Source organism: Hippopotamus amphibius, chromosome 1 (genome assembly GCF_030028045.1).
Source record: "Hippopotamus amphibius kiboko isolate mHipAmp2 chromosome 1, mHipAmp2.hap2, whole genome shotgun sequence".
Classification (NCBI taxonomy): domain Eukaryota; kingdom Metazoa; phylum Chordata; class Mammalia; order Artiodactyla; family Hippopotamidae; genus Hippopotamus; species Hippopotamus amphibius.
The window spans coordinates 88,273,476-88,298,541 of NC_080186.1; the positions used below are offsets into that span (position 1 = coordinate 88,273,476).

At 41.7% G+C, this 25,066-nt stretch overlaps 2 protein-coding genes across 2 annotated transcripts in view; both read left to right on the forward strand.

Moving 5' to 3' along the window:
* CDC14A (cell division cycle 14A) overlaps nt 1-4,761 on the forward strand; it is a 152,967-nt gene extending 148,206 nt beyond the window's left edge. The window contains exon 16 of the mRNA XM_057741603.1: nt 2,579-4,761. The gene's annotated coding sequence lies outside the window, so the exon portion shown is untranslated. The remainder of the gene's footprint in view (nt 1-2,578) is intronic.
* Nucleotides 4,762-22,755: 17,994 nt separating this feature from the next.
* Nucleotides 22,756-24,723, forward strand: GPR88 (G protein-coupled receptor 88). Its single transcript, XM_057710197.1, has 2 exons — nt 22,756-23,149; nt 23,503-24,723. Exon 2 carries the CDS (start codon nt 23,572-23,574, stop codon nt 24,721-24,723), a length of 1,152 nt encoding a protein of 383 aa, XP_057566180.1. The 5' UTR covers nt 22,756-23,149; nt 23,503-23,571.
* Nucleotides 24,724-25,066: the final 343 nt, after the last annotated feature.

Genomic DNA, 25,066 nt, shown 5'->3' on the forward strand with positions numbered 1-25,066 from the left:
TTTAAAAGTGAATAGGTCTTGTAGATTTTAACAATTCTCTTTCTTCCCTAAGTCCACTTTCATTAGGATTTTTGTTTTAGACTGAAAATGAAAAGAAGTTAATTTGTTACAAAACACTGATGTGAGAATAATTTGCTAAGTCCATTTTATTGATCTCTTATTTTCTTTTAACTTTCTTTACACCATATAAAGAAACCATGAAATATGTTTGGTTTTGAGAACTTTGGTATCCTATTTTTATCCCACAGTACCTAATATATACATACTATTGATGTTCAATAATTGTTTGTTGAATGAATTAATCAGCGTGACAGAAGTTTCATTCTTTGGTCCAATCATGTCTTCATTCGTTTACAGAGGCCTCCAGGGCCAATTAGGCAACATAAGTGAGCAAATTGGGTGAGTTGCAAAGGAAGCAGTAAAGACTGTGGTCATCTGAATCTGAAGGCTGGGTTAAACACCAGCCAGAGTTTCTGACCTCTGCTGTGTGTAAGCAAAGGCTTTCTGCCAGAGACTAATGAGTATATACTTCACATGAATGACTGAAATCCTTAATATTCTAGACTATTTCCTTTTTCCAGTTCAGTGGGTATCATAAGTCCATAAAATAAATATATGTACACATGTATTTACCCCCTATATAAAACACTTTATCCTGGAAGAAAGGTTAGTGTAACAAAGGTCACTTGTCTAGTATCTGTTCATTTGCTGTATTTCTATTTGTTGAGAGTTGATCGAACTTTAGAGGTGTTTACAAAAACAAGGGAGCTTTATAATTTCTATCAGTGATAATATGAATAACTTTTCTAATTAGAACAAAAGTGAAAGTTAAAATATTCCCAAGAAGGTATCGCATATATATGTGGCAGTTTTGCAGCTTGGGAGAACTCGTGACTCCGCCTTCTCTGCTTACTGGCCAGATTTCAGAGGAAACTGGGAAAAAGCACTTAGAAAAATGATAGTCCACCTTTAAGCTCTAATTGCTAGGATGGCAGCTGATGTCCCACAAGTTAAATGGGCTTCAAGGCACTGGACCAGTTTCACTGGCCTTTCTCAGACTCTTACCTCTTTTATTCTCTCTGTGAATCCAGGTGTATTTACATTATGGTACCCCAAGTCTTGATCATCTCTCCTGTTTTGAAGCCTTGGCACAAACTACATCCTGTAGTGAGAAAGTCAATTTGCCAAGCCTTTTCCTTTTTTCTTAACTGCTCTTGACATTTAACCTCTTCCTTGAAACTAGCGGCCTTGAGAACGCACCTCCCCACCACAACCTTCCCTTTCCATCCTTCGCTTGCCTAATCCTTCACTTGTGCGCAATGTTACTCTTACCCTATGTATATTATTATTTAATATTGACGGCCTTGTCTTTTCATTTTACGTCTGTGTGACAGTGTGTTCTTTTGCCCTTTGAGGGCAGGGACCATAACTTTTGACTCACGGTGTTGACAGATACTTATGTAGTAAATGGCTGTTGATAGGGTATAAAATTCACTGGGATTTTGAGGCTGATCAAAGAGAGTTTGCATACATTCATAAATTATTTGCAAAATGGACAGATTCTTACTGATACCTATACTATCAACAAAATGGACTAGTCTCAGAATTGATGACCTATTAATGAGATGCTGCAGATAAATTTGAAAAATAATTATTGAAGGAAGAGAAAAGGGCATTTGGTAGCAAATCAAGTAAACTGTTTTTCTAAGGTATTTGACTAGAAGAATTATGCAAAAAATTTGTTAATGTTTAGACTGATTCATGTTTTTTCTAATTGCTGTTTGCTACTCAAAAATAACTGTTTGCCCGATTTTCTCTACCTCTCTTTATCTTTCCCTGGTGTATGTCTATTATCAATGCATTCTGATTACGTATCCCAAGCATACTCCTTTTATATGTTGTTATCTAATGTGATGTGGGAGGAACTTGCATTGTTTATTTTCTTGAAAGTGCCCACTGTTTATTGTGTTATGACTGCAAGACTCTTCAGCACGAAAGCTTTTTTGGGTCTTAAGATCAGGTTTCAAAGCTAGAAGTGCTTTGTGACCACCTAAATGGAAAGAATTTATAAAGTATTTATTATATTCAAACATTCTTAAGGAGTCTATTTTTAAACGACAGCTAATTCTACTGCACTAGAAGCATTAACATTCATTTGATATGTGTTGAATTAAATGAAAAAGTATGTATATTCCTTAAAGTACACTCTAGTAATCTTCAATTTAGTTACAAATGTCATTTAATACTTTTGAGTAAAACTCAGTAGTATTGTAAAAAACTTAGAAGCAAGTTTAGTGCCACCTACCAAATTCCAAATAATACTTTTAAACCACTAGTAATAAATTAGTAAGCCTTTTAAAATATAAAGTTTTCTTGCAATCACTTTACCTAATTGAATATCTCATTCTTAGCAAATGCTTTGTTTCCCTCATCTTTTTCTGTCTTTTCTTAGTTTATTCATTTATCTTTTATATAATAGACCCAAATTGCCCTGTGTTGAAGGAAGAAGCTGCATAATGTGAAAGAAATTTTGTGTGTGATGGAATTTAACCTCAGTTTATGTCTCTCCCCTGCACAGTCCCTTCAGTCTGAATATGTTCATTACTAAGGCCTTGCCACTCCGGTGAAAGCTGTTCCAGTCTTAGACACAATTTCTTCATCTGGACGAGTGATGTAGAGAGAAAGCAACTGCTTGCCGGGAGAGTCTCTCTGCCTTCTTACCTTAAATTAAAGAGAGCACTAAGATAAGAGCTTCATGAGACTTGAAACCAGAAAACTCTGGTTAATGACTACTATAAATGCACTGAAACTATGTTTGTGAAGATGTCAACTCTTTTTAAGACAATTTTCATGTTGAATTTGGTATTTTGAAAGGTTATTTTTAATGTATTTCGGTAATACATTTGTTATTACATTTACATGTACAGTGTTACATTATGTATGTATTGTGAACTTTAAAAGACTATTTTGATAAATTTATAAATATATAAAATTATGTAAAAACTAGACTATATTTTGACTTAGATTTTCTTGCTGTTTGCTACCCAAAATTTGTATTTTGAATTTGTTTAGTATGGTTTTATCTACAGTGAATAATAATTCCTCTTGATTAAGAAGAAATGAGGGAGAAAGTTTTTAGAAAGTGATTTTTACGTTCCCACTACGAATGTGGCAGATCAGTTCATTCTTTTGGGAAGTCAGTCTAACTTAACAAGTTTATCCAAGGTTATCTCTAGCAGGAGTACATTCATTTGATATGGCTTATTTACACTATTTCCTTTCCCTTCGTTTTTGTTGCTGAGCCAGTTAGTCTTGCATCTTTAGGGGTTTTAACAAAATCTAACAACCAGTTGAAGATCAGAATTCACTGAATATTTCTTCTGAAAGCATGGTTTTTCTTTATGAAATGACTCAGCAGTCCAAATGTTTTTATTTCTTTCCTCCTCTCAAAAGAGTTCTTAACCCAATTAGAATATTCTGATTTTGGTATGAGGTTTTTGCTTGTATTCAACATGGTCTGGCACCAGTTTTGAATCAATGAAGAAAAAAAAAACTAAAAAAGATGCTGCTACGTAGCTCTATGTATTAATAAAGGAGATAACTTTAAAACAGATCACAGACTCCTGATACACAAGCTAGCATATCTGAAACTGAACATAAAAATGGAGGGACTCCTAGGTACTTTACAGCCCTTTCATGTAAGTGTAATCTTATATTTAGGCTCCAGAAGCCTGTAAGCTTCTGTTGCATGGGGAGTTGGGGAGTCTTAGATCCTGACTGTTTTCCGTGCTGCTTAAGAATGGACTACTCAGAGACAGTCCAATGGATTCATATGAAGTGCTTTACTCTCAACCATTGAGTTATTTATCATGTATTTATTAGAAGGAGGTAACTTGCGACTATTATACATGCTTCAGGAAAACATCTTGTTTATGTTTTACATTTTAAAAAAGGCATTTGAATGAATGTTTGACTCAGGTTCAGTAACTTAACCTTCAAAAATTGCGGTACCAAATAACTGCACTAAACTGATGAAAAAATGAATTGTATGTTTTAGGAATCAAAAATTAAACTAAGTGGAATTCAATTGTATACCTTTTCTAAAGCTAAAATAGTAAAATATTTTATTATGAGTTGTAAAAAATGATTGCTTAATTGTATAGGAAAATGATAGTATTTTTTCAAAATTATCAGTGAAAAGTAATCAGATGACATTTGAGAAGTAGGGGAAAGGGAACCACATTGACAATTAGTCCTATGAACACTAATTTGTGTGCAGCTACTAAATGATTGCAAAATTGACTACTGTAAGTTTTCCATAATTATGTGTGTATGTTAGTCATATGTATCTACATGGGTATGTCTTAAAATTATTTATACATGTGTGCGTACATAGACAAACCAGGAAGTATACGTGTATCATATAGAAAGTATATAGCAAAGTGATTCTACTCCAATAATAAAAATTGTTTGACATGTATTTTGTTATGAATAGTTTACCTTCAAAAAGATATTTTGCTCTATTTTAAAGTGTAGAAGAATACACTGCTAATAAATAATAAAAGTTTTATGCAGTTTACATTCTCCCTGGCTTTTCTAATTTGGATTTAGAGTTGTTATCAATGTACTGAAGTATCTTTATAGTTTGATGTTTAATCTACTCTGGTTGATGCCTTTCATGTTTTTCAAATTCTCTGTTTTGGATTTTTAGTTTATCTTTTATTGACTTTCCAGGTTGTGGCCATTTCCTGAAATATATGACAGTGAGCACAAAGAAATCTTATACTTTGAATTCCACAAGAGTCAGATAATGTCAGACTCTTGCTGTTTTTCTCTATCTCTATCTCTCTTTCTTTCCTTTTTGTTAATAAAACACTGTTCATGATCAGTGTTTTGGGCCTGCTTGATCATTTATGACTGTGGTATGATACACTGGTCATCAGTTCCTTCCGAGAAAGAATGGATGTTTTTCTTAAAGGAGAAATTATAGAAATAAATTAGATGGCACAAACCTCGCCATTGTTGGATCTATGCCCTGAACACCTGGCTTGGGAAGAAGAAGCTGCATTATTTATCGGAGACATTTTATGTATTCAACTGGATCTCTTTGGGTTGTGATGTTTCTGAGGTTTTTCCTCTTTTGTCTTCTAAAATTTTTCAGAACACAAAGGGAATGTTGTTGGTGGGAAGATAGTTTCACTTCTTGAATTGGGAAAATGCCAATTAACTATTCTCACCACACTGCATGAGACAGTTGGGGTATTAAGGTTGTCATGGGACCACATCTTGGAGAGGGAGATTTATTATGAGTTCATGAACCTGTCTAGAAGGGCAGAACATCTTTTTTCTACAGATTCAGTTCTTACCGAAAAAAAAAAAGTCATAGAAAAATCAGCTAACTACTTCCAACAAATTTCTCACCTAACCGTCATTGAGTTCACATGACTTTGTTACCCTTAGATGTCAAATGATTTCTAAATCTCAAAACACACCTGGAGAGGCTATCCTATATATATTCAGCTGTGATTCAAATAACAGCAGGAACATGAGTTTACCAACGATAAGCTCTACAAATGTATTTTCAAAATTGTTCTCACTTGTGTGCTTTCCTTGGTGACATGTGTTAGACATCACTATGTTAAAAAGTTTCTACTTAAACCAGTTGTCAGTGTGTAAGCTGAACAGTACTCCATGGTGTTTCATGTCATGTAAGAAGAATGTGTTCTTTCCCAAAGTGCCCTTGTAGAGCAGAGTTGCCTGCAAAAAAGCCTTGCAGTCTTGGCAACACTCAGCAAAGCAAGAATTTGCTTGCTGCATGCCTTCTCAGAAGGTTAATTAGGGGGGTTTCCAATTACAGTGAGACACAAATTTAAAGCATAAGAGAAAACTTTTTTGTTTACACGTAAGTTGCCTAGAGGTGGCACCCATGGCAGAGAAAGGAAAGTAGAAAATAATTGCATTAAGTTATTTTGAGCTGGATTGATATGTTAATATATTCCCACCCAGTTTCTTCTCTATGGATTGAATTATGATAATCATCTCAAGAAAGGAGAAAAATAGCTTTTCTAGAGCATTTAAAACTTTTTGGTGAGTGCAAGTAGAAACATATTGGAAGACTGCTTTTAATTCAAAATTCAGTCACTTGGAATTGATTTTAAATGGACAAACATAAATTAATTGACCTTTTCACTCACCATGCCTTGCTTTAACCTGCATATCACCAAAATGGAGATGACTCACATCACCACTTGCTATTTCTCTTTTGATTTGAATCAAGTTGACCAAAGCTTTTTTGAGAAGCTGGACCGCAAGTGAGAAATGGGTCAACTGTGGAAATGATTCTCCAGCTGCAAATGTTTACATTTACATTAAACTTCAGAATCAGGAGTAATGATCTATCAAATGTGTTCTGTTTGTTTATATTATGGCTCTCTCCCAAAAGGATTGAAGGTGGCTTCAAAGATTGGAGCAGGCATACCTTAGAGGGGTGAGAAGGAAGGGGCTTTGGACACCAAATTTTGAGGCAGCTGAGGCTGAGACTTAAAGCTGAGATGAACAGCCTCTCAAATGTCATAGGATATGGGTCTTCTCTTAGACTGGACACATTTACACTAAATGCACACCTGTGGTCAGCTCCAGGGCTCCTTACATGGTATCTTTTTACTCCAAACTTTAAGAATAATATAATACCTGATTGTTAATTGTATGCTCTATGCTATACAGTGGATCACTAGAACGCATTCATCTTGTATAACTGAAACTTTGTTACTTGACTAATCTGCTAAGAGGGTAGATCTTATGTTAAGTGTTCTTATCACAAAATAATTAATAATGATGATAATAATAAGATGGGAGGAAACTTTTAGAGATGATGGATACATTTATGGCATTGATTGTGGTGATGTGTTCATGGAAGTACACAACGCCAAACTCCTCAAGTTGTATACATTAAATATGTACAGCTTTTTGTATGTCAATCATACCTCAGTAAAGTAGTTTAAAATTTTTTTAAAAGATGAGGTTATCTCCAAGTGAGATTGCCAGTCTTGATATCCAGATCCCCAAAAATGATTATGTCAGGTGCATGGAATAGGAAGTTCAAAAGACAAATTGAAACCAGAGAGCAGAATAGAATAATAGTAGTCTATATAAGTATCTAGCTATCATTATCTATCTTTCTGTCATCTATCTATGTGGTATTTACCTGACCTTTACTGAGAACTAATGGAGGCTAAGCTGTAAAGTGTAACATGTGCCTTTTTGTATTAAGAAATAAAACTTGGAAGATACAGGGGTCCCAGAGACTTGAGATTAAAGAAGCCAGTCCATTTTGTCTTCGTTTAAAAAAAAAAAAAGAAGAAAACTCTGGAGGAAACGTAACCATTTTTTAAAAATCTAGGGTTCTCACAGGCAGAGAGAATTTTAGCACCATACTGCACGTTCTAAGAGAGATCTCATACTCCAAGAGATAAGTTCCAGGCTGGTTTTTTCAATTCTAGAAGGATGTAACCAATTAGCTTCTCCTGTAACTTGGGTTGTAAAGTAACATGGCATCTGCTGACGGTGACCAGCAGGGTTGGATAGACCTAGTTTTTCCTGATTTGAGGAAATATATAAAATTCACTTCCTCTTTCTCCCTTGGCCACTTTTCATACCAATTTCTTTCACAAGTATAGCAGCTGATTTCAGACTTTTCCTGCTGCTGGCCTAGCCGGTAGCTTACACTACCACTTAGATCATGGGCCTTCGATGACCAAAGAATAAATGACTGGGGCTGCATCAAAGGGGAACACTGCAGAAACCAGAAAACAGAGCAGAGACACGGGTGGCAGAATCACTGGGCTCAGAGATTCTCCTGTCCCTTCACCACAGAGTACCACCTTGGAGTTCTCTTTCTCACATACTGGAACAGAGGCTGAATGAGGGCTGCGATGGCGGTACTGTCACAGCAGGAAGTGGAACTGCTGAGAGACAGCTTGATAGTCGACCAAGCTGACAAATCGAGACTTTAGAATAGTTTGATCTCTTTGAAAGTCAAATCTTGGGGAAAATTATCTTTTTTTTTTTAAACTTTTTGTTAGTGTTTATTCTTTTGTCTTCAGTTAGAATTTTATTTTGGCCTTAAGTGTTTTTTTATCATCATTCTTCCCAAGGCCAGCATTTGAATCTTGATAAGGATCACAATGGCAGTGCTCACTAAAGAACTCCCCCGCTATGAAACAGCAACCACGACCAATGTCTTCTTAGACCGTGTTTTCCAGGAATGTCTCACTTATGATGGAGAAATGGTGGTAGTATAAATCTCTAAGTTTTAAAAATTTAGGCTCCCACAATTTCCAAAAGCCTTTTTTTAAAATTGAAATATAGTTGACTTACAATGTTATATTAGTTTCATGTATACAACATAATGATTTACTGTCTTTATAGATTATACACCAAAGTTATTATAGGGGAAATTATTCTTAATTAAGGATTCCTGTTTAAGTGACAGGTGGTTAGGATTGTTAATTTTTAAGGTAAACCAAAAGAGGAAACTTCGCCCATCTGGTCTGGAGGAGAGATACTAAGATAGGAACTATGCCAGGAACTGATGATTTATCAGCCAGTCTGGAGATAGGAGAAGGCCTGTTTGTCAGCAACCCCAGGAGCACCCCCAGGTTTGATGATTTGTTAGAAGGACTCACAAGACTCAGCACATGGCTGCACTAACAGCTAAGACTTATTACAGTTGGATGCAAAGCAAAATCAGCAAAGTTGCATGGAGTGAGGTATGGAGGAAACCAGGTGCAAGCTTCCAAGAGTCCTCTCCCAGAAAGTCACACAGGATATGCTTAAGTCTCCAGCAACCAGTGGTGGCAACACATGTGAAGTATTAACTACCAGTGAAGCTCTTTAGACACTAAGGACCCAAGGGTTTTTTTTTTATTGGGCTGGTCATGTAAGCACCTACCACTCAGCACGAACCAAAGTTCCAGACTTGCAGAAGGAAAGCAGGCATTCTGCGTAAACCATATTGTTTGCATGGTCTAGGGACAGAGAACCATCCTTATCGTTAGGGGAAGTCTGATAACAGCGCAGGGATCTGTTTACCAGTCAAGTTCCCAGGTGCAAGCCAAGGCCAACCTTGAAAGCAAGCTCTTTTAAGGACACCTGTCTCAGACCTGCTACATAAACCCTTTTTTGCACACTGTATCTTAGCCAACTGATTTGCAGTAAGCCCATTTAATGTGCAGTTAGTTTTATCTTATGAAGTTGACCCAAAGTCCCTGTTTTCAAAAGATTTCTTCATGGAGGGAAGGAGTTGTGATCCAGGAGACAGGGGATCTATCCTTTTGAGTCTCTATTGCTCCAGATGGGCCAGAGTTCTGGTTTCTGTTATGTTTTTAAATGGATAAATTTGGAGGGGTTATAGCTTCCCCTTCCTAAACACTACTGGTCATAGCAGACGTGCCACTACCCAATGTCTCCAATATTCTAATCCCTTTCAGGGCAAACTAGAGTAGGAAAAACTCTCTGAATCTTCTTTGCTTTAAGAGATGAACTGATCTAAAATTTTTCTCCTAATATGTACCCATTATTTCATTTATAAAAAGAAATAAGAATATAGGTTAATATATTGTTTGTGTGTTTCCTTCCTTTTTGAAAAAAATTTTTATTGGAGTGTAGTTGATTTACAATATTGTGTTGATTTCTGCTGTACAGCAAAGTGGGTCAGTTATAGATATACATATATCCACTCATTTAGATTCTTTTCCAGATTCTTTTCCCATATAGGTCATTACAGACTATTAAGTATTGAGTATAGAGTTCCTTGTGCTATACAGTCCTTATTAGTTATCTATTTTATATATAGTAATGTGTATATGTCAATCCCAATCTCCCAAAATATCCCTTCCCCCCTTTCCCCTTGGTAACCTTAAGTTTGTTTTCTACATCTGTGACTCTATTTCTGTTTTGTAAATAAGGTCATTTGTATCATTTTTTTAGATTCCACATGTAAGCAATATCATATGATATTTATCTTTCTTTGACTTACTTCACTTAGTATGAAAAAACAGAAATATAATTTTAGAAAATTACAACTTTTAAAATAAAAAGTATTGAAAAATTAAATATAAAATATAATTAAATAAAAATAGAAATGATAAAAGATTTATATAAGTTGATAAATGGCTTAAAATAAGATAAAAGGCAAACCTAAGGACTTCCCTGGTGTGGCACAGTGGTTAAGAATCCGCCTGCCAATACAGTGGACACGGGTTCGATGCCTGGTCCGGGAAGATCCCACATGCTGTGGAGCAACTAAGCCCTTGCGCCACAATTCCTGAAGCCTGTGCACCTAGAGCCCATGCTCTGCAACAAGAGAAGCCACCTCACTGAGAAGCCTGTGCATCGCAATGAAGAATAGCCGCGGCTTGCCACACCTACAGGAAGCCCATGTGCAGCCAAAAAAAAAAAGAGCTAAAAGGCAAATCTAAGTAATAAAATATGCAGTGGAATAATACCATTAAGGAAATGAAGATTTAAAAGAATGAGGTAGAATAATCTAAAATAAATTAAGAATAAATCAAACAAAAAAGACCTGGATTAAAAAAAATTAAAACATAAAAATAAGTTTACAACTCTCTTAACAAAGCAACAGGGCTGCCTGAGCAGAGAGAGTTACAGATGCCCACAGGCCTCTCATTTATCCTGATCCCAAGGTTGAGCTACCCTGGACAGGTGTTGTGAGAGTCAAAATCCCCAGGCAGAATATTCCAAGGAAAAGACCTAAGAACAAGACATTTTGTCAGCTCAAATTCTCCCATGTGGATTTCCAGCCTGGCATGTGCAGACCTGCAAAAGCCATTAAGCCTTGCGGGAACATCAAGAATACACTATTTTTTGTGTAACTACTTTAAGACAGTGTGCTAAATGCCATAAACCTGTAAGTAAATCTGTAAGCATCTTACTATGTAGACCTGAGAGGTTTTAGGTGGATGAAACAGAGGTGAAGTGACTTGTCCAAGATCATAGAACTAGCAACAGGGACAGCCTAGATTTGAACACAGCCTTAATTAATGCCAAAGCCCATCACCTAAACTTTTTGCTGTATTACATATAGCCAAACAGCCTCTTTTAAATATGGCCTGATTGCTGTGAAAAACACATCAAAATAAAATACCAGACACACCAGGTATTATTACTTTGAAAATTGAGCATGTTTCAAGGCAAAGAGTCTTAGAGAGATGTATATAAATTTATCATCTCTTGCTGAGTCTCAGCTGGCATGAAAAATCTAGAAAGGCCAAGAATTCATATATTGGAATCTAATGGAAGAAAATTAAATTCTTGAAATTTTAAACAATTGTTTTCATGCAGTGTTGAAAAGATTAGCTGGCCAAAAAGCAGAGAGTTCAGGTTTTAAGTTTCCACAGCCACCTGGCCATGCATCTTTTTGAGATGCCTGAGTAAAGGCTCACATAACAATAAGCAATGTCAAATAAACAGGCCATTTAAGGAATTTTTTATATAAATTTTTACATTGTCCTAATAATAAACCCTGGGCAACTATTTTCCAAATTGTACTGTTCTCTTAGTCTTAATGGGCTCAAACACTGTGCATTAAGATACCTGACATATCAGAATTAGAATTCTATTTAACAAAATATTTCATTGAAAGCATACCTTGTGATTTTAAGTCAATACGTAATTTTTATTTTAAAAAGTAATATGATTCTTGTAAAAAAAATCAGAGCTGTATAGAGTAAAAAATTCAAATCCTCCTTTCCCTCGAAACTGCTATCCTGAAGTACTTGTGGTAACAGATTAGACTTCCAGAATTTTTTTCTAAAGCATGTTCTGTACTTAAATAATGACTCTATCTGAACACCCAAAATGTTATGTGTTTTCTTGTTCCTGCACAAATATGCTCAGTGTTCCAAACGATGTGCTGGATAAAAATAGGCCCTGTCCCCTCTCGTGGGGTACGCTTTAAAGCTTCTTACATATTTTTATGTGTCACATAGTCAACCCTTTTAGTGTTCAGCTTACTTTCCACTTTCTTCAGAAAACCCTTTCCTGCTTTTGGATTTCCTGTCATTTTTTTGCCCCTCACTGGGCTGCGATATCCTTGATGAAGACTGTATGCCCTTTGTTGCTTACCCCAGGTACCCGACTCATAGTAGGATGGTTTAGGCCCTTTTATTTCACTTTACTTTTTTTCATATTTTCTCTGAGTGCCTCAGAAATTAAGATTTCATTTTCTTGGGGAGACTCTTAGTCATTAGATCTAGAAGTATGAGTAAAATCTGGTTCAGGACAGCCTCCTGCCGGGAGCAGACCTTTGAAGAGGCTTTATCAGAAAGGATTTAGCAAAGTGTAATGGGCTGCTGGCTCTGGTGTCTTTGCTGGTCTAAAAGAATGGAGATGATGAGAAAGGCATCAAAGAAAATATCTCATATTGATCCACAGATATTGGAAAGTTGACGGTGGATAAATTCATTCATTTCATTCATTCATTCAACAAAGTTTACGAGAGGCTGCCAAGGAGCTAAAGCCCCTGTGCTCAAGTTCACAGTCTTGGGAGGAACACAGATACCTAAACAATGCCCATGCAGTCGGATGACACATTTTTCCTGGGAAAAGCTGGCAGTCCTGAGGGGAGTGTGTGGATAAAACTGGAGGAGAGAGTGTGGGCAGAGGAGGCTTCCCAGAGGAGCAAGCATTTGTTGAGATGGTTCTGAGGACAGCAGGAGGTGTAGGATTAATGTTGGTATTTTTTTCCTAATTAGAAACCTGAATGTGTTCACCCGGCAAAGAATTAGAAGAAGCAACAATCTTAAGACCGGTGGAGTCATCTGCTGTCGTGGTTCCCACCAGCTCTCTGCCCCAGCAGGGTCCATACTTTCCAAACTTTAAGGTGGGCCCCAGAGGAGAAGACATGGTTTGCAGGATAAATGAACTGCCTGCTCCATTCTTACAGTTTTTCCACAAATAGACAAAATCAACTAAGGGAGGGGGGCAGAGTTGTGTGTTGGAGGGGGGTCACAGAGAGACTGCAGGAACAGGGGCACGAAGGCACTATCAGAATGTGACTTTCATGACAATTCCGCAGCTGGCTGCTTTAAAGGATGTATATACACGTAACATTAAAACGATTGTAAAGTGAGATTCATATGGAACTATGATTCTAAATTCTGGCTGCATGAGAATCACCTGGGGAGTGTGTTAAAAATAGTGATGCCAAGGTCTTACCTCAGAGTAATTATACCAGAAAGTGGTGCACGGGGCCTGAAATTGCTTTTTTAGGCTTTAATTTTTGTTTTTAAACTTCATTAATTCTTGGTGCACAGTAGGGTTAAGGAATTGAGGGGAGAAAGCCAAGGTTTCCACCATTTAACACTGTCTTTTTAAAATAAGATCTTTTATTGCTCGGGTGGCTTTCAAAATTCAGATTTAGATTCAGAAACAATAAACTAAATAGTGCCTCTCCTATCAGTTAAAAATATCTTGCTCAAGGGATTGAGCTTGGAACCCAAGGGAGTAAGGGGATAAAAAGAAGGGGGCAAGGGTGAGAAGGTATCTTCTCCCTGCCTTCATCTCCCTGTCTTCAAGGAGTTCACAATCTAGTTGGGGAAATTATCTAATCATGTATTGGTTGGGGTTTTGTTTTGTTTTGTTTTGTTTGGATCGTGAGAGATACCTCAGCTTTAACCAGCTGAGGACGCAAGGAGCTTGTAGAGCCCGAGGACTAGGAAGTGGCTGGACTTAAGGTAAAGCTGGACCCAGGATCTGGAAACTGCAGAGACCAGCTCGGCGACTCGAGGTGAGTGACGGGTGCCTCAAGCTTGAAGAAGACACAGACACAGACTGAAGAGAAAAGTGGGGGGGGGGGGGGGGGGGCGGGGGGGCTCAAGACCTTTCGGATCAAGAGCCCTGCTGACTCATCCCACGTGGCTTTTATTGAGTTCGTGGCCTAACATTCTCAGGTTAATCCCATAAACAATCAAAGGCCTCACATGACTGGGGCAATGATCTTTGTTTGCCTCCTGGGTCCGAGCTGAGCAGGTGCGGATTTGAGCTGGGTGTGCAGAGCAAAACAGCCCTGGGGGCAGGAGACCTCTCTCAGAAGGAGTAAGGGTCTGTGCACCACCCCTGTTGGCCCCTCTGCGACTGTGCCTGTCTTAGGTTGTTCCTCCCTTGAGGAATCTTACCCGGCTCTGGCTAACCAGCCATCCTCCAGGGCCAAACAGGGTGATATTAGTCTCCAGGCCCCGCACCCTCAGCTCCTCCACTGCTCAAGCAGGACATTCTGAATCCCATGCCCACATACTTTAACCTTTTCAAGGTTTCAGAAAGGCTCCTGAATGTCTTCCCACAGGAAACCAGCAGGCGTGCCCTCTTTCTCTGTAAGGTGGACAGCAGGGCTGCTGGCAGCTGCTGCTTGTTGCAGCTTTAGCTTCGGGCACCCCGAGAGGCACTGGATGCCTCTCAGACTCAAGCCCACACCCATGGGAAGGACTCACGCGCACCTCTGGCAGGGTTGGGTCTGTGTATACGCGTAGGTTTTGCACTGTGTGTGGGGTGTGGAGGTGGTTGGGAAGAAATGAAGCAGTGCAGGTAGGGTGCTTTGTGCACAGAGAATCACCACCTTACTCCACACCCGATAGGCAGCAAGCACTGGAGAGGTTAGTTATCTTACGGTGTTTGAGGGGCCCCCAAGTGGAGACGTGTACGATGCAGTCAGAAATGGGGCAAAGTCCTTGACTCTTAGATCCCACGACAGGGAGGCCCCTAACACTTATTTGGCAGCTGCTTTCCCCAGGGCTCACAGGGCTGGCCCAGGATCCAGAGAAAGTTTTCAAGGATTATAAAATGAGGAATATGCTGCGAAAGGGGCTTCTGGAAATTGATGGGGATTAGGCACCTTATTTCTGAGATGAGGAAAATAGAAAATATTAGTTTTTCTAACCACCATGGGTTGCCTAGATGAGGTAGAACTAGGGTAGTAGCTTCTGGTTATCCTGTTTCCTAATCTAATTTAGACTTTAAAATTACAAGGAAATTTCTTAGGTTTTTCTTGTTATTTCATTCCTGATCTTGTCAGTCTTGCTACCTCTAATTAAGGATGATGATAATTGTGATCATACACCCAAAAGTGTATGATTTTTTTTTCTCTTCAGTGATATGAGAAAACACACACACACAGACACACACACACACAGCACTCTTTTAAAGTAATTTGATCTCATCACTAAAATTACCTAAAATAATTCCTAAACGCGTGACAACATGAAACTCTCTCCATCCAGTTCCTATCTCTATCAGACAGAAATATTTTTTAAGCAGATTTAGAAAATAAACTATATTAAACCCCTTACTGGAAAAAAGTCACTTCTGGACAGAGACCAAGCCAAAGCAATTTTAGTTCAAATTGGCTTTCCTGGAAAAGCTGAAAATGTAGTTCAGAAAAGCAATGCCTTGGCAACCTTACAAATCAACACTCAAAAACTGACAAGAGCAGTCTGCACAGCCTCCACTGCAGTGATTCTCAAATCCTAGTGTAGGAAAGAATCTCCTGGTGGGCTTCTTAAAATGCAGATTTCCGGGCCCAGAAGGTAGCTCTGGCCCAGACCTGGGTGGTTTTAGTGCAGGAGACTTGAAGATCACAAACTGAAACGACAAATGTAGAGATTTATATGTTGATATGACTAGAAGGAGGAATTGTGTTTATTATGTTGTTTTGTTGTGAAGTATATTGTTATGAGGTAAACACAATTTATCTCTTAGCCCACCTCTGTGGGGCCCCCTGCTTTAGTGTCATGGGACAACCTGGTTCGAGGCACAGATCTGTCACTATGTGTGTGACATTAGGTAAGTCATTCACTGTCTTTGGGTTTCAATTTTCTTTTTTATAAAGGGAGGAGACTGGATGACATCAATGGTCCTTAATCTTTCTGTGATTATAGTTTCCTTTGCGCAGCTAATAAAATTCTTTAATCTTTTCTCCAGAAAAATACACAATTACACACATGCATTTTTGCACACAAATTTAGGAAGTGTCACAGTTCCCTTAACATGCTTACAAGGACTTCCTGTGGCAGTGACTCTCAGGGCTGGAGAACTGGCTCATCTAAACTGTTTCCTACCGCCTCCCATTCAGGTTTGTTCCATTAAGGGATATCCTCCTTTGTCACTAATAGGTGTGGCACATTTCTATGCTGGCCACTTCGTGAAGCTGTTTGCATAAATTTAATCTTTATAAGACTCCTCAGAGGTAGTTGACATGATCTTCAATTTACAAACGAGAAAACTGAGGTTCGTAAAGGTAAAATCACTTGCCTGAGCTCACATGCTAATAAGAAACAGGCTCTGGATTTGACCCTGAGCACTTAACCTCTCTGGCTGATAATTCTTTGTCGTAGAGTCTGTTCTGTGCCTTGTGAGATGTTTCGCAGCATCTCTGGCCTCTATCCACTAGAAGCCAATAACATTCCCCACTCAAGCTGAGCCAACCAAAAATGTCTCTAGACATTGCCAAAGGTACCCTGGGGGGCAAACTCGCCCCCAGCGGAGACCTACGCTTCGTGGAACACCCCCCTGATTGCATTACTCTAGTCAGCTGCTGTCACTGAGGAGGAAATAGAGAATCTCTTTGCGGGCAGAAGAAAGGTAGAGAACCATCATGACAAGGTCTCATGTACCTCAGGTAAAGGGCCTCAGGATGCAACAAACTATAGGTCATTTTCAGCTTCATAATTCTCTAAACTCTTAATTTCTAAAAACTCTGCCATTGGGCTTTCTTGAAATGGTAAAATGCTTGCATGCAGTTGAATTACTCTTGTTTGTCTGTGAAACAACAAAAGCTGTTTCTCTTTGAAAAACCTCTTCTCCGGTCCAAACTGGCCCATACCAACACCATTCCCAGTTGTGTTACTTCTGAGAGACCAATGTCTGAGGAAATACAGCTGGGATTTGAAATGGGATTTTAGACGGTCTCAGTGCTGTGCTTAGCGAGGCCGCTCTGCGGCTTGGCTGACAGCAGACACAAGAAGGCACAAGAAATGAGCAATTTGTCACTGCTGCCACTTACCCATTGGTTTCCCAAAGCACTCGAGACAGTTGCTAGATCTTGTTTTGGTGGATTATGAAATTGAGTCCTAGAAAAGTCCACACTGGATCCTATCAGGGGTGGGTGTGGGTTATGTGAGGGGGGGTTGTTATGAACAAAAGCTCTATTTAAAAATAATCTGGTGTTACAAAGAATGAAGATATGGCTACATGAAGCTTTTAAAGTGTTTGAGAAAAATCACAATGCTTTGCAGCATGACTGATGCTGGTTGTATCTCTTGAGAAGCAAATTGAGATTGAAATTCTGATCCCGCATATCAAAGGTTCCCAAGGGGCCTATTCAGTCAACAAATGTTTAAGTACTTACAGTGTGTCAGGCACTCTGATCAAAAACAAAGCCTGGCCCTGGACTAGCTTACTGTTTGGAGAGGGAATAACCGTAGCTGGGAAGCTTGGCTGTGGCAGGGATACACTTGGGGGCTTTTGGGGTACCCAGGCTGGGCAGTTGGTCATGGAGATCAAGAAAGACTCCTTGCATGAGGTGAAACCTGAGCTCACATCTGGAAGCTGAGTAGGACTTAGATGGGCAAGAGTAGGGAGAGATCATGGAGAGACAGCCACTGGAACAGCATGCACTGAACAATTGGAGCTGCCCAGATGGGCAGGAGAGGAGGGGCTCAGGAAGGGCACGCCCACAGCTTGGCTGGAGCAGAGGTGGAGGAGTGAGAGATGGGGTGTAGAGGTGAGGATGTAAGAGGTCATGTGGGGATTTATGTGGGACAGTTTTAAGACTTCTGCAGACCTCAATACTTTTGGAGGCCCCGTGACACATCATATTAAGCATGAAAATGTATCTTGATTCCACCTTAAACTAATTTATAAATAACGAGTTGAATTGAAGTTGACTGTTTAATAGCATGTTCCTTTCTATTTCAAAGTTTACTTTTTGTGTTTCAGAGCCAGTAATTCTTTCTTTCAGATACCAAGCCTTTTCAAAGGCTTTTAGAAAGCTGGTATGAAACTATAATTCAAAAAGATATATACACCCCTATGTTCATACCAGCACTATTCACGATAGCCAAGATATGGAAACAACCTAAATGTCCATTGACAGATGAATGAAGAAGATGTGGTGCATATACACAATGGAATGCTACTCAGCCATAAAAGAGAATGAAATAGTGCCATTTACAACAACGTGGATGGACCTAGAGATTATCATACTAAGTGAAGTAAGTCAGAAAGAGAAAAACAAATACCATATGCTATCACCAATATGTGGAATCTAAAATATGACACAAACGAACCCATCTATGACATAGAAACAGACTCACAGACATAGAGAACAGACTTGCGGTTGCCAAGGGGAAGGAGACGGGGGAGGGATGGACTGGGAGTTTGGGGTTAGCAGATGCAAATGATCACATATAGAATGGATAAACAACAAGGTCCTAATGTACGGCACTGGCCACTATATTCAATATCCTGAGATAAACCATATGGAAAAGAACACAAAAAAGAATGTATGTATAACTGGATAAACTTTTCTGTACAGCAGAAATTAATGCAACATTGTAAATCAACTGTACTTCAATAAAAAATAAAATACAATAAAGATGAAAAAATAAAAAGCTGGTATGTTCTACGCACTGTTTATAGGGCCCTAATCATAACACCTTGTTTTAAATTTTCAGGTTTAAACCTGCGTAAACCTGATAACTGCCCCCCTCCACTGCCCAGTGTCCATTCTCTCCTTTCTCCTGCCCCTCCTGAGTTTTGGCAGGACATGTGAGCACTCGGCTACAGTGGTCCCAGCTTCTCTTGCAGCAAGGAGCAGCCATGTGACTGCTGGAGTTTTGGTCACTGGGGTGTGTGCAAAAGTGTTAAGTGGAATTTTCAGTTCACATCCTTAAGCAGGAAGCTGGCTGCCCCTCTTTCTTTTTATCCAATCTCTGCCAACTGGAATGTGGACATGGTGGCGGGGAAACAATGTCAGCCATGTAGACAAGGATAACATCCCAGGGCAGTGGTTCTTGAACTGTAGCATGTATCAGAGTCACTTGGAGGGCTCATTAAAACACAGATCACTGGGTCCCATCACCAGCAATTATGATTCAGGAGGTCTGAATCACTCCTAACAAGTGTCCCAGTGGTGCTGATGCTGCTAGCCAGGGACCACACTTTGAATACTATCACCCTAAGGAGTAGTGGAGCACTAGGAAGATACCTGGGTCTCTCAGTGACCCTGGAGGGTAGATCTCTCTTCCATCTGGACTGCTCATTATTTTTTTGAAACCTCTATCATTTGGGGTCTCCTTGTTACATCAGCTTAATCTACAGCAGCTAATCCATGTTAAGAAAATTAAATTTCACCAAGGGAAGTGGTATAGTGTAGTGGTTGAGTATGGGCTGCTGGTTTGAATCTTAGTTATACCACTTCCTAGCTGATCTTGAACAAGTTACTTAACTTCTTTGTGACTCTGTTTTCTCATCTAGTAAATGGATTTAAGGGGACAGGTTTCCCTAAGCCTCACATCCTCTTTCTAGATCATGTTCATTACCAGGACCCCAGAATTCTGTGCCTGGTAGCCATAAACGCACTTCCATGAGCTGTGTGGACATTTTCTCTGGCTTTGGCCTTCTGATGACTGACTATGCCTTCCAGTCACCACCCTAGGTCTGAGATGTTGCCAAGGAGTGGCTGTATGACAAGGATGAGAATGAAATGTGGGTAGGCAGGCTGGCGTGTCCTATGTTAAAATGAAGCCCCTCTGGCATGTGATGATTGAACAGAGATGGGGAAAAAGAGGGGTGAACTGTGGGCCAGAGGCAAGCTCTCCAAGCTGTCACAGTCCAGTGGCATGAAACACCTTATAAATCTGAGAATTCTAAATGTGAGCCTGGCTCTCCAGTATATTTGTCAAGATAGGAGAACATATTTTATTTAACAGTTTGATAGCTTGATTTATGATTTTAAAATATTTAGACATGTGGCCTATGGACTTCTATCCGGACTCCTGCTCTGGCCTGAAAACTTAGGGCCGGACCTGGATACACTGTAGGCCTGGCATGAGGACTACATAAAACGAGAGATGAAAAATACTCAAAACAATGCTTGGTACACATGGTACGTGTACATCATTTGCAATGATGATACTTATAATTCCCCTGAGGGCAATAGGGGACCTCGTGAAAGGTTTTAAGCAGAATGTGACATTTGCTTACTATCTTCCCTACAAATATTGATTAAGGGTCTACTACGTGCCTGGTATTGTTCTAGGAGCTGCCAATAACAGTAGTGAACAAAGTAAAGCTCCTATTTCCAAGGAATGTATATTAGAGGGGAGGGTGGGAAACAGATACAAATAAATATATTTAACATGTCAAGTGATGTCTTTTCGTTTTAGAAAGATCATACTGGCTGGAGAAAGGTAAGATGGTTGTCTGATGCCAGGTCGTGGCAGAGTGAATAGAGACCAGCGAAAAGATTAAAAAAAACTAATATGGCAGAATGATGGCACTTGGTGATTGATGGATATCAGGAGTAAGAGAGAAAATAAGGAGTCAAGGGTGATAGCTAGGATTCTGACTTAGACACCAGGATACCAGTGATGCTGGTCACTGAGATTTAGAACGTAGGAGAAGGAGGGACAGATTTGGAAAGAAGAGGAGGGGATCCGTTTTGGACATTTGGGGTCTGAGATGCCCATAGAATAGCCACGTGGAGATGTCCAGTAGGCAGTTTTATATATGGGCAGACCTTTGGCCAGTTGGAAAGTGTCTCAGTGGTGAGAGCCAAAAGCAGCGTGGGGTGGGCATTGAATGGGAGTAAGGGAAGTAGAAGCAGAAAGCAAGCACTTTTGCCAGGAAAGGGAGTGAGCTGTGTTGGCACATTGAGAAGGAAACTATCGAATTGTAATGAAATCGGCATTTTGGTAAAGCCAATGGAAAGCAAGCAATGGAGAACAGAGAGACTGGATGTGCAACAGAGAGAACAGAGAGTGGGTAACTCATAGAGCAAGTTCCTGCGGGGGTAGGAGGAAAGAGATGCTAATGAAAATTATTTACTGTCTCACTATGGGAAAAAAACAAATGAAATAATTTATACACTCATCCATTCATTGATTTTACTAAGTATATTAATTATAATTAATATTATACTATTAGTGATGCTGGGAATAAGATAGAAAAAATTCCCGCCCTATATTATGTAAATTCAGTAGCTTAAAACAAAAACAAACCCCCAAACAAACAAAAATTTGGCCCCTTCCAGGCCAGGGCTAAAGAAGGTAGGGTCTTGGCAGAAGTGTGTGTGACAGGAAGTCCTGCAGCAGCGACTTTTCTCACTCCCACGTAAGGGAGCAGCTGGGACCAAGGATCTGGAATTTGAACTCCCCACCCCCACCACGTGAGAGGAAATTTTTATTTCAACAAGTTTTAACTATAAATGATTAGAGGGATCTCTTGCAGGCTTGCTGTGCTTGATGCACTCAAAGCCTTAAGACAAATAACAACAGATAAAAGACACTGTCAAAAAAATCCCCCAGCTCAGCTACTACATACCACCTAAATGGACCAAATCCTGCTTGGCCCTACCTCTGTTAGACTTCGTCATCAACACTGTTTTTGAAAGAGAGAGAGGGAAGAAGAGGAGATGCTTCAACCCTGAACAGGCACCCTTAGGGACAGACTGGGAAAACACTCCTGCCACGTGACCTGCGACTACATTACATGTTAGATAGAGTCGGTATATTTCAAGTGTCAGAGTAGGGTGGAGAAATGTCAAGTTTATGCATGGGGATTCATAGACAGTTCGGACAGAAAGGGCCTTGGAAGTCCCTGAGTGAAACTTCTTGCTTGACAAAATGAAAACAATTCAGCACAAGGCCATTTGGTGGACACCCAGCTTAGAACCCAGGTGTCCTGAAATCTCACCTAGCACTTTTTTCTATTATACCATGTTACCATATTCTACATTGAGGTACATTTTTGAATAAATGATTTTCCCCGTGAAAATGATTTGTGGGGGGTGATGACTTTTATGAAAAATTTCCCATGTGGAAGATTCCAACATCAGACTGCAAATCTCTAAGACCATAAGATGAAAAGTTCCGCAGTAGAGAGACAATTTTGCCTTTTACCGTGTGGATCATTCAGGCCCCTTGCTTCCCCCCAGACAACCACTTGTATATCACCTTCTTACCATTTCATTGTTACCCCCTTAACTATTTCATTACTGAAACAGAAGCCACACTCTAGAAAGAAATTTGATGATGAGAAAAAACCTGAAATTATGATTGAAATTAAGATTTGGGGATTTTCTGTGGATAATGACCTACCACAGAAAAAGTGAATTTCAATTAGAAGATAAAGTAATTCTCCCTGAAAATGTGGGCTGGAAGAGATCAGTCCTGGGTATTAGAAGCATATTTATGTCTCAGAAAAACCTCACCCCCAGGATGCATCAGACTGGGATGAAATACGATGGGGGTATATTAAATTTTATTCTAGCATTGATGGAAGAAAAAAAAAGGAAAGAAAAAATGAAGCAAGGTGAAAAATAGGGCGATTGAGAAAGAGAAAAGACAGAAAAACATTAATTACAGGACTTTCTGAGCAAGATATTTTTCTTCCCTTTCACAAGTTAGAAGCTATTGAATAATTCATGCAAGCGTGGAAAGACTGCCTTTTCCCTGGGTGATGTATAACTGAGCAGGAGAGAACTTCGAGTGGGTTCACCACATCAGCCACCACTCTTGCTTCTGAGCACGGGGTGCTCTCCTCTTGAGCTGAGCTTCTGCTTTTGCAGCCAAGTATCCTTGCTGCTGCTGCCTGCCTACCTGCCCGCCTGCCTGGGCTTGTAGCCCGCCACTTTACTTTCTCCAGCCCTGCTGCCAGCTGAGAAATCTCCCTGCAGCTGCTGGTTTCTGCCTAGGGCCAGGTGTGTGGATGCTGCATTGGAGAAGGAGGCACTTGCGCCTGGCACTGATCCCAGCTGAGTTTCTCCTGTTGATTTCAGGACCACAGATGCTGCTACTGAGGAGGTATTTCCTGGCATCCCTCCCTCTGCCACCGTCAGCTAAGGACCAGCCCAAAAGTAAGAAACCCTCAACCCCTTTCCTCTGGTATTTTCCCCAGGTGGGCTCTCTCTGCTTTCTCCTGGAAACTAAGGGCTCTGTCTGCCATTCCTGTGCTTGTGTCTGTGTGTGTGTGTTAAGGTGGAGAGGGGAATCTGTTCTCTGTATTGCTCTGTCTTAGGGCTTCCCTGGTGCCTGCTGAATGCAGAGGCCTTTCCCCTGGCACTGGAGACATTTCCGAGGCAGGCACCTGTCATTTGCCACCCCCGTTCTCCTAGAACTCCCTCTCTCCCCCTCCCCCAGCCCATTATTCCGCTTCAGCCTTTTGTGTCAGTGGCAGAGGGCTGAAGGGATGTCTTTGCCCTCTCTGCAGGCGGGTGTCGGGATGGGCCGCGCTGCGAGAAGCCGACGCTAGCCAGAGAGGTGTGAAGAGTTGGCCAGAATGACCAACTCTTCCACGTCCACTTCCTCCACCACCGGGGGATCGCTGCTGCTGCTCTGCGAGGAAGAGGAGTCGTGGGCGGGCCGGCGCATCCCCGTGTCCCTCTTGTACTCAGGCCTGGCCATCGGGGGCACGCTGGCCAACGGCATGGTCATCTATCTCGTGTCTTCCTTCCGCAAGCTGCAGACGACCAGCAACGCCTTCATCGTGAACGGCTGCGCCGCCGACCTCAGCGTCTGCGCTCTCTGGATGCCGCAGGAGGCGGTGCTGGGGCTCCTGCCCGCGGGCTCCTCCGAGTCCCCCGCGGACTGGGACGGCGCCGGGGGCAGCTACCGCCTGCTGCGGGGCGGGCTGCTGGGCCTCGGGCTCACCGTGTCCCTCCTGTCCCACTGCCTGGTGGCCCTGAACCGCTACCTGCTCATCACCCGGGCGCCCGCCACCTACCAGGCGCTGTACCAGCGGCGCCACACGGCGGGCATGCTGGCGCTGTCCTGGGCGCTGGCCCTGGGCCTCGTGCTGCTGCTCCCGCCCTGGGCCCCGCGTCCCGGCGCCGCGCCCCCGCGCGTCCACTACCCCGCGCTCCTGGCCGCCGCGGCGCTGCTGGCGCAGACGGCGCTGCTGCTGCACTGCTACCTGGGCATCGTGCGCCGCGTGCGCGTCAGCGTCAAGCGGGTCAGCGTCCTCAACTTCCACCTGCTGCACCAGCTGCCCGGCTGCGCCGCCGCCGCCGCCGCCTTCCCGGGCGCCCCGCACGCGCCGGGCCCGGGTGGTGCCGCGCACCCGGCTCAGGCGCAGCCGCTGCCTCCCGCGCTGCACCCGCGGCGGGCGCAGCGGCGACTCAGCGGCCTGTCGGTGCTGCTGCTCTGCTGCGTCTTCCTGCTGGCCACGCAGCCGCTGGTGTGGGTGAGCCTGGCCAGCGGCTTCTCGCTGCCCGTGCCCTGGGGCGTGCAGGCGGCCAGCTGGCTGCTGTGCTGCGCTCTGTCCGCTCTCAACCCGCTGCTCTACACGTGGAGGAACGAGGAGTTCCGCCGCTCCGTGCGCTCCGTCCTGCCCGGCGTCGGCGACGCGGCGGCGGCCGCCGCCGCCGCCACGGCTGTGCCCGCGGTGTCCCAGGCGCAGCTGGGCACCCGCGCCGCCGGCCAGCACTGGTGACCCGGGCAGGGCGCGCGGGAAGCGGAGATGCCTGGCTTCCAGAGTCCTTGGTCACCACCACTTGCTGACCTGGAAAAGCATCCCCTGCCCGAACGAAGACTCCTGCGGGTGAAGCTCAATAAATCGGTGCGAAGATTTCGCCTTCGACCCCAGTGGGATGCCTGAACCGAGGTTTCAGTACACGTGGGGTCTGCGAAGTCATTTTCGACGGCCACCTGATTTTTTACCCTTTGTTTGCGTGTTTTAGAGAAAGCCTAAAATCAAACACCGGAAACTTCAGGAACTCGCACACTGACATTTTGAAAGAACCGGTTAATTTCTTTCAACACTGTTTTGGAAAAAC

Excerpts from the sequence above, each read along its gene's own strand:
- GPR88 (XM_057710197.1), top strand. The coding sequence starts at position 23,572 with ATGACCAACTCTTCCACGTCCACTTCCTCCACCACCGGGGGATCGCTG.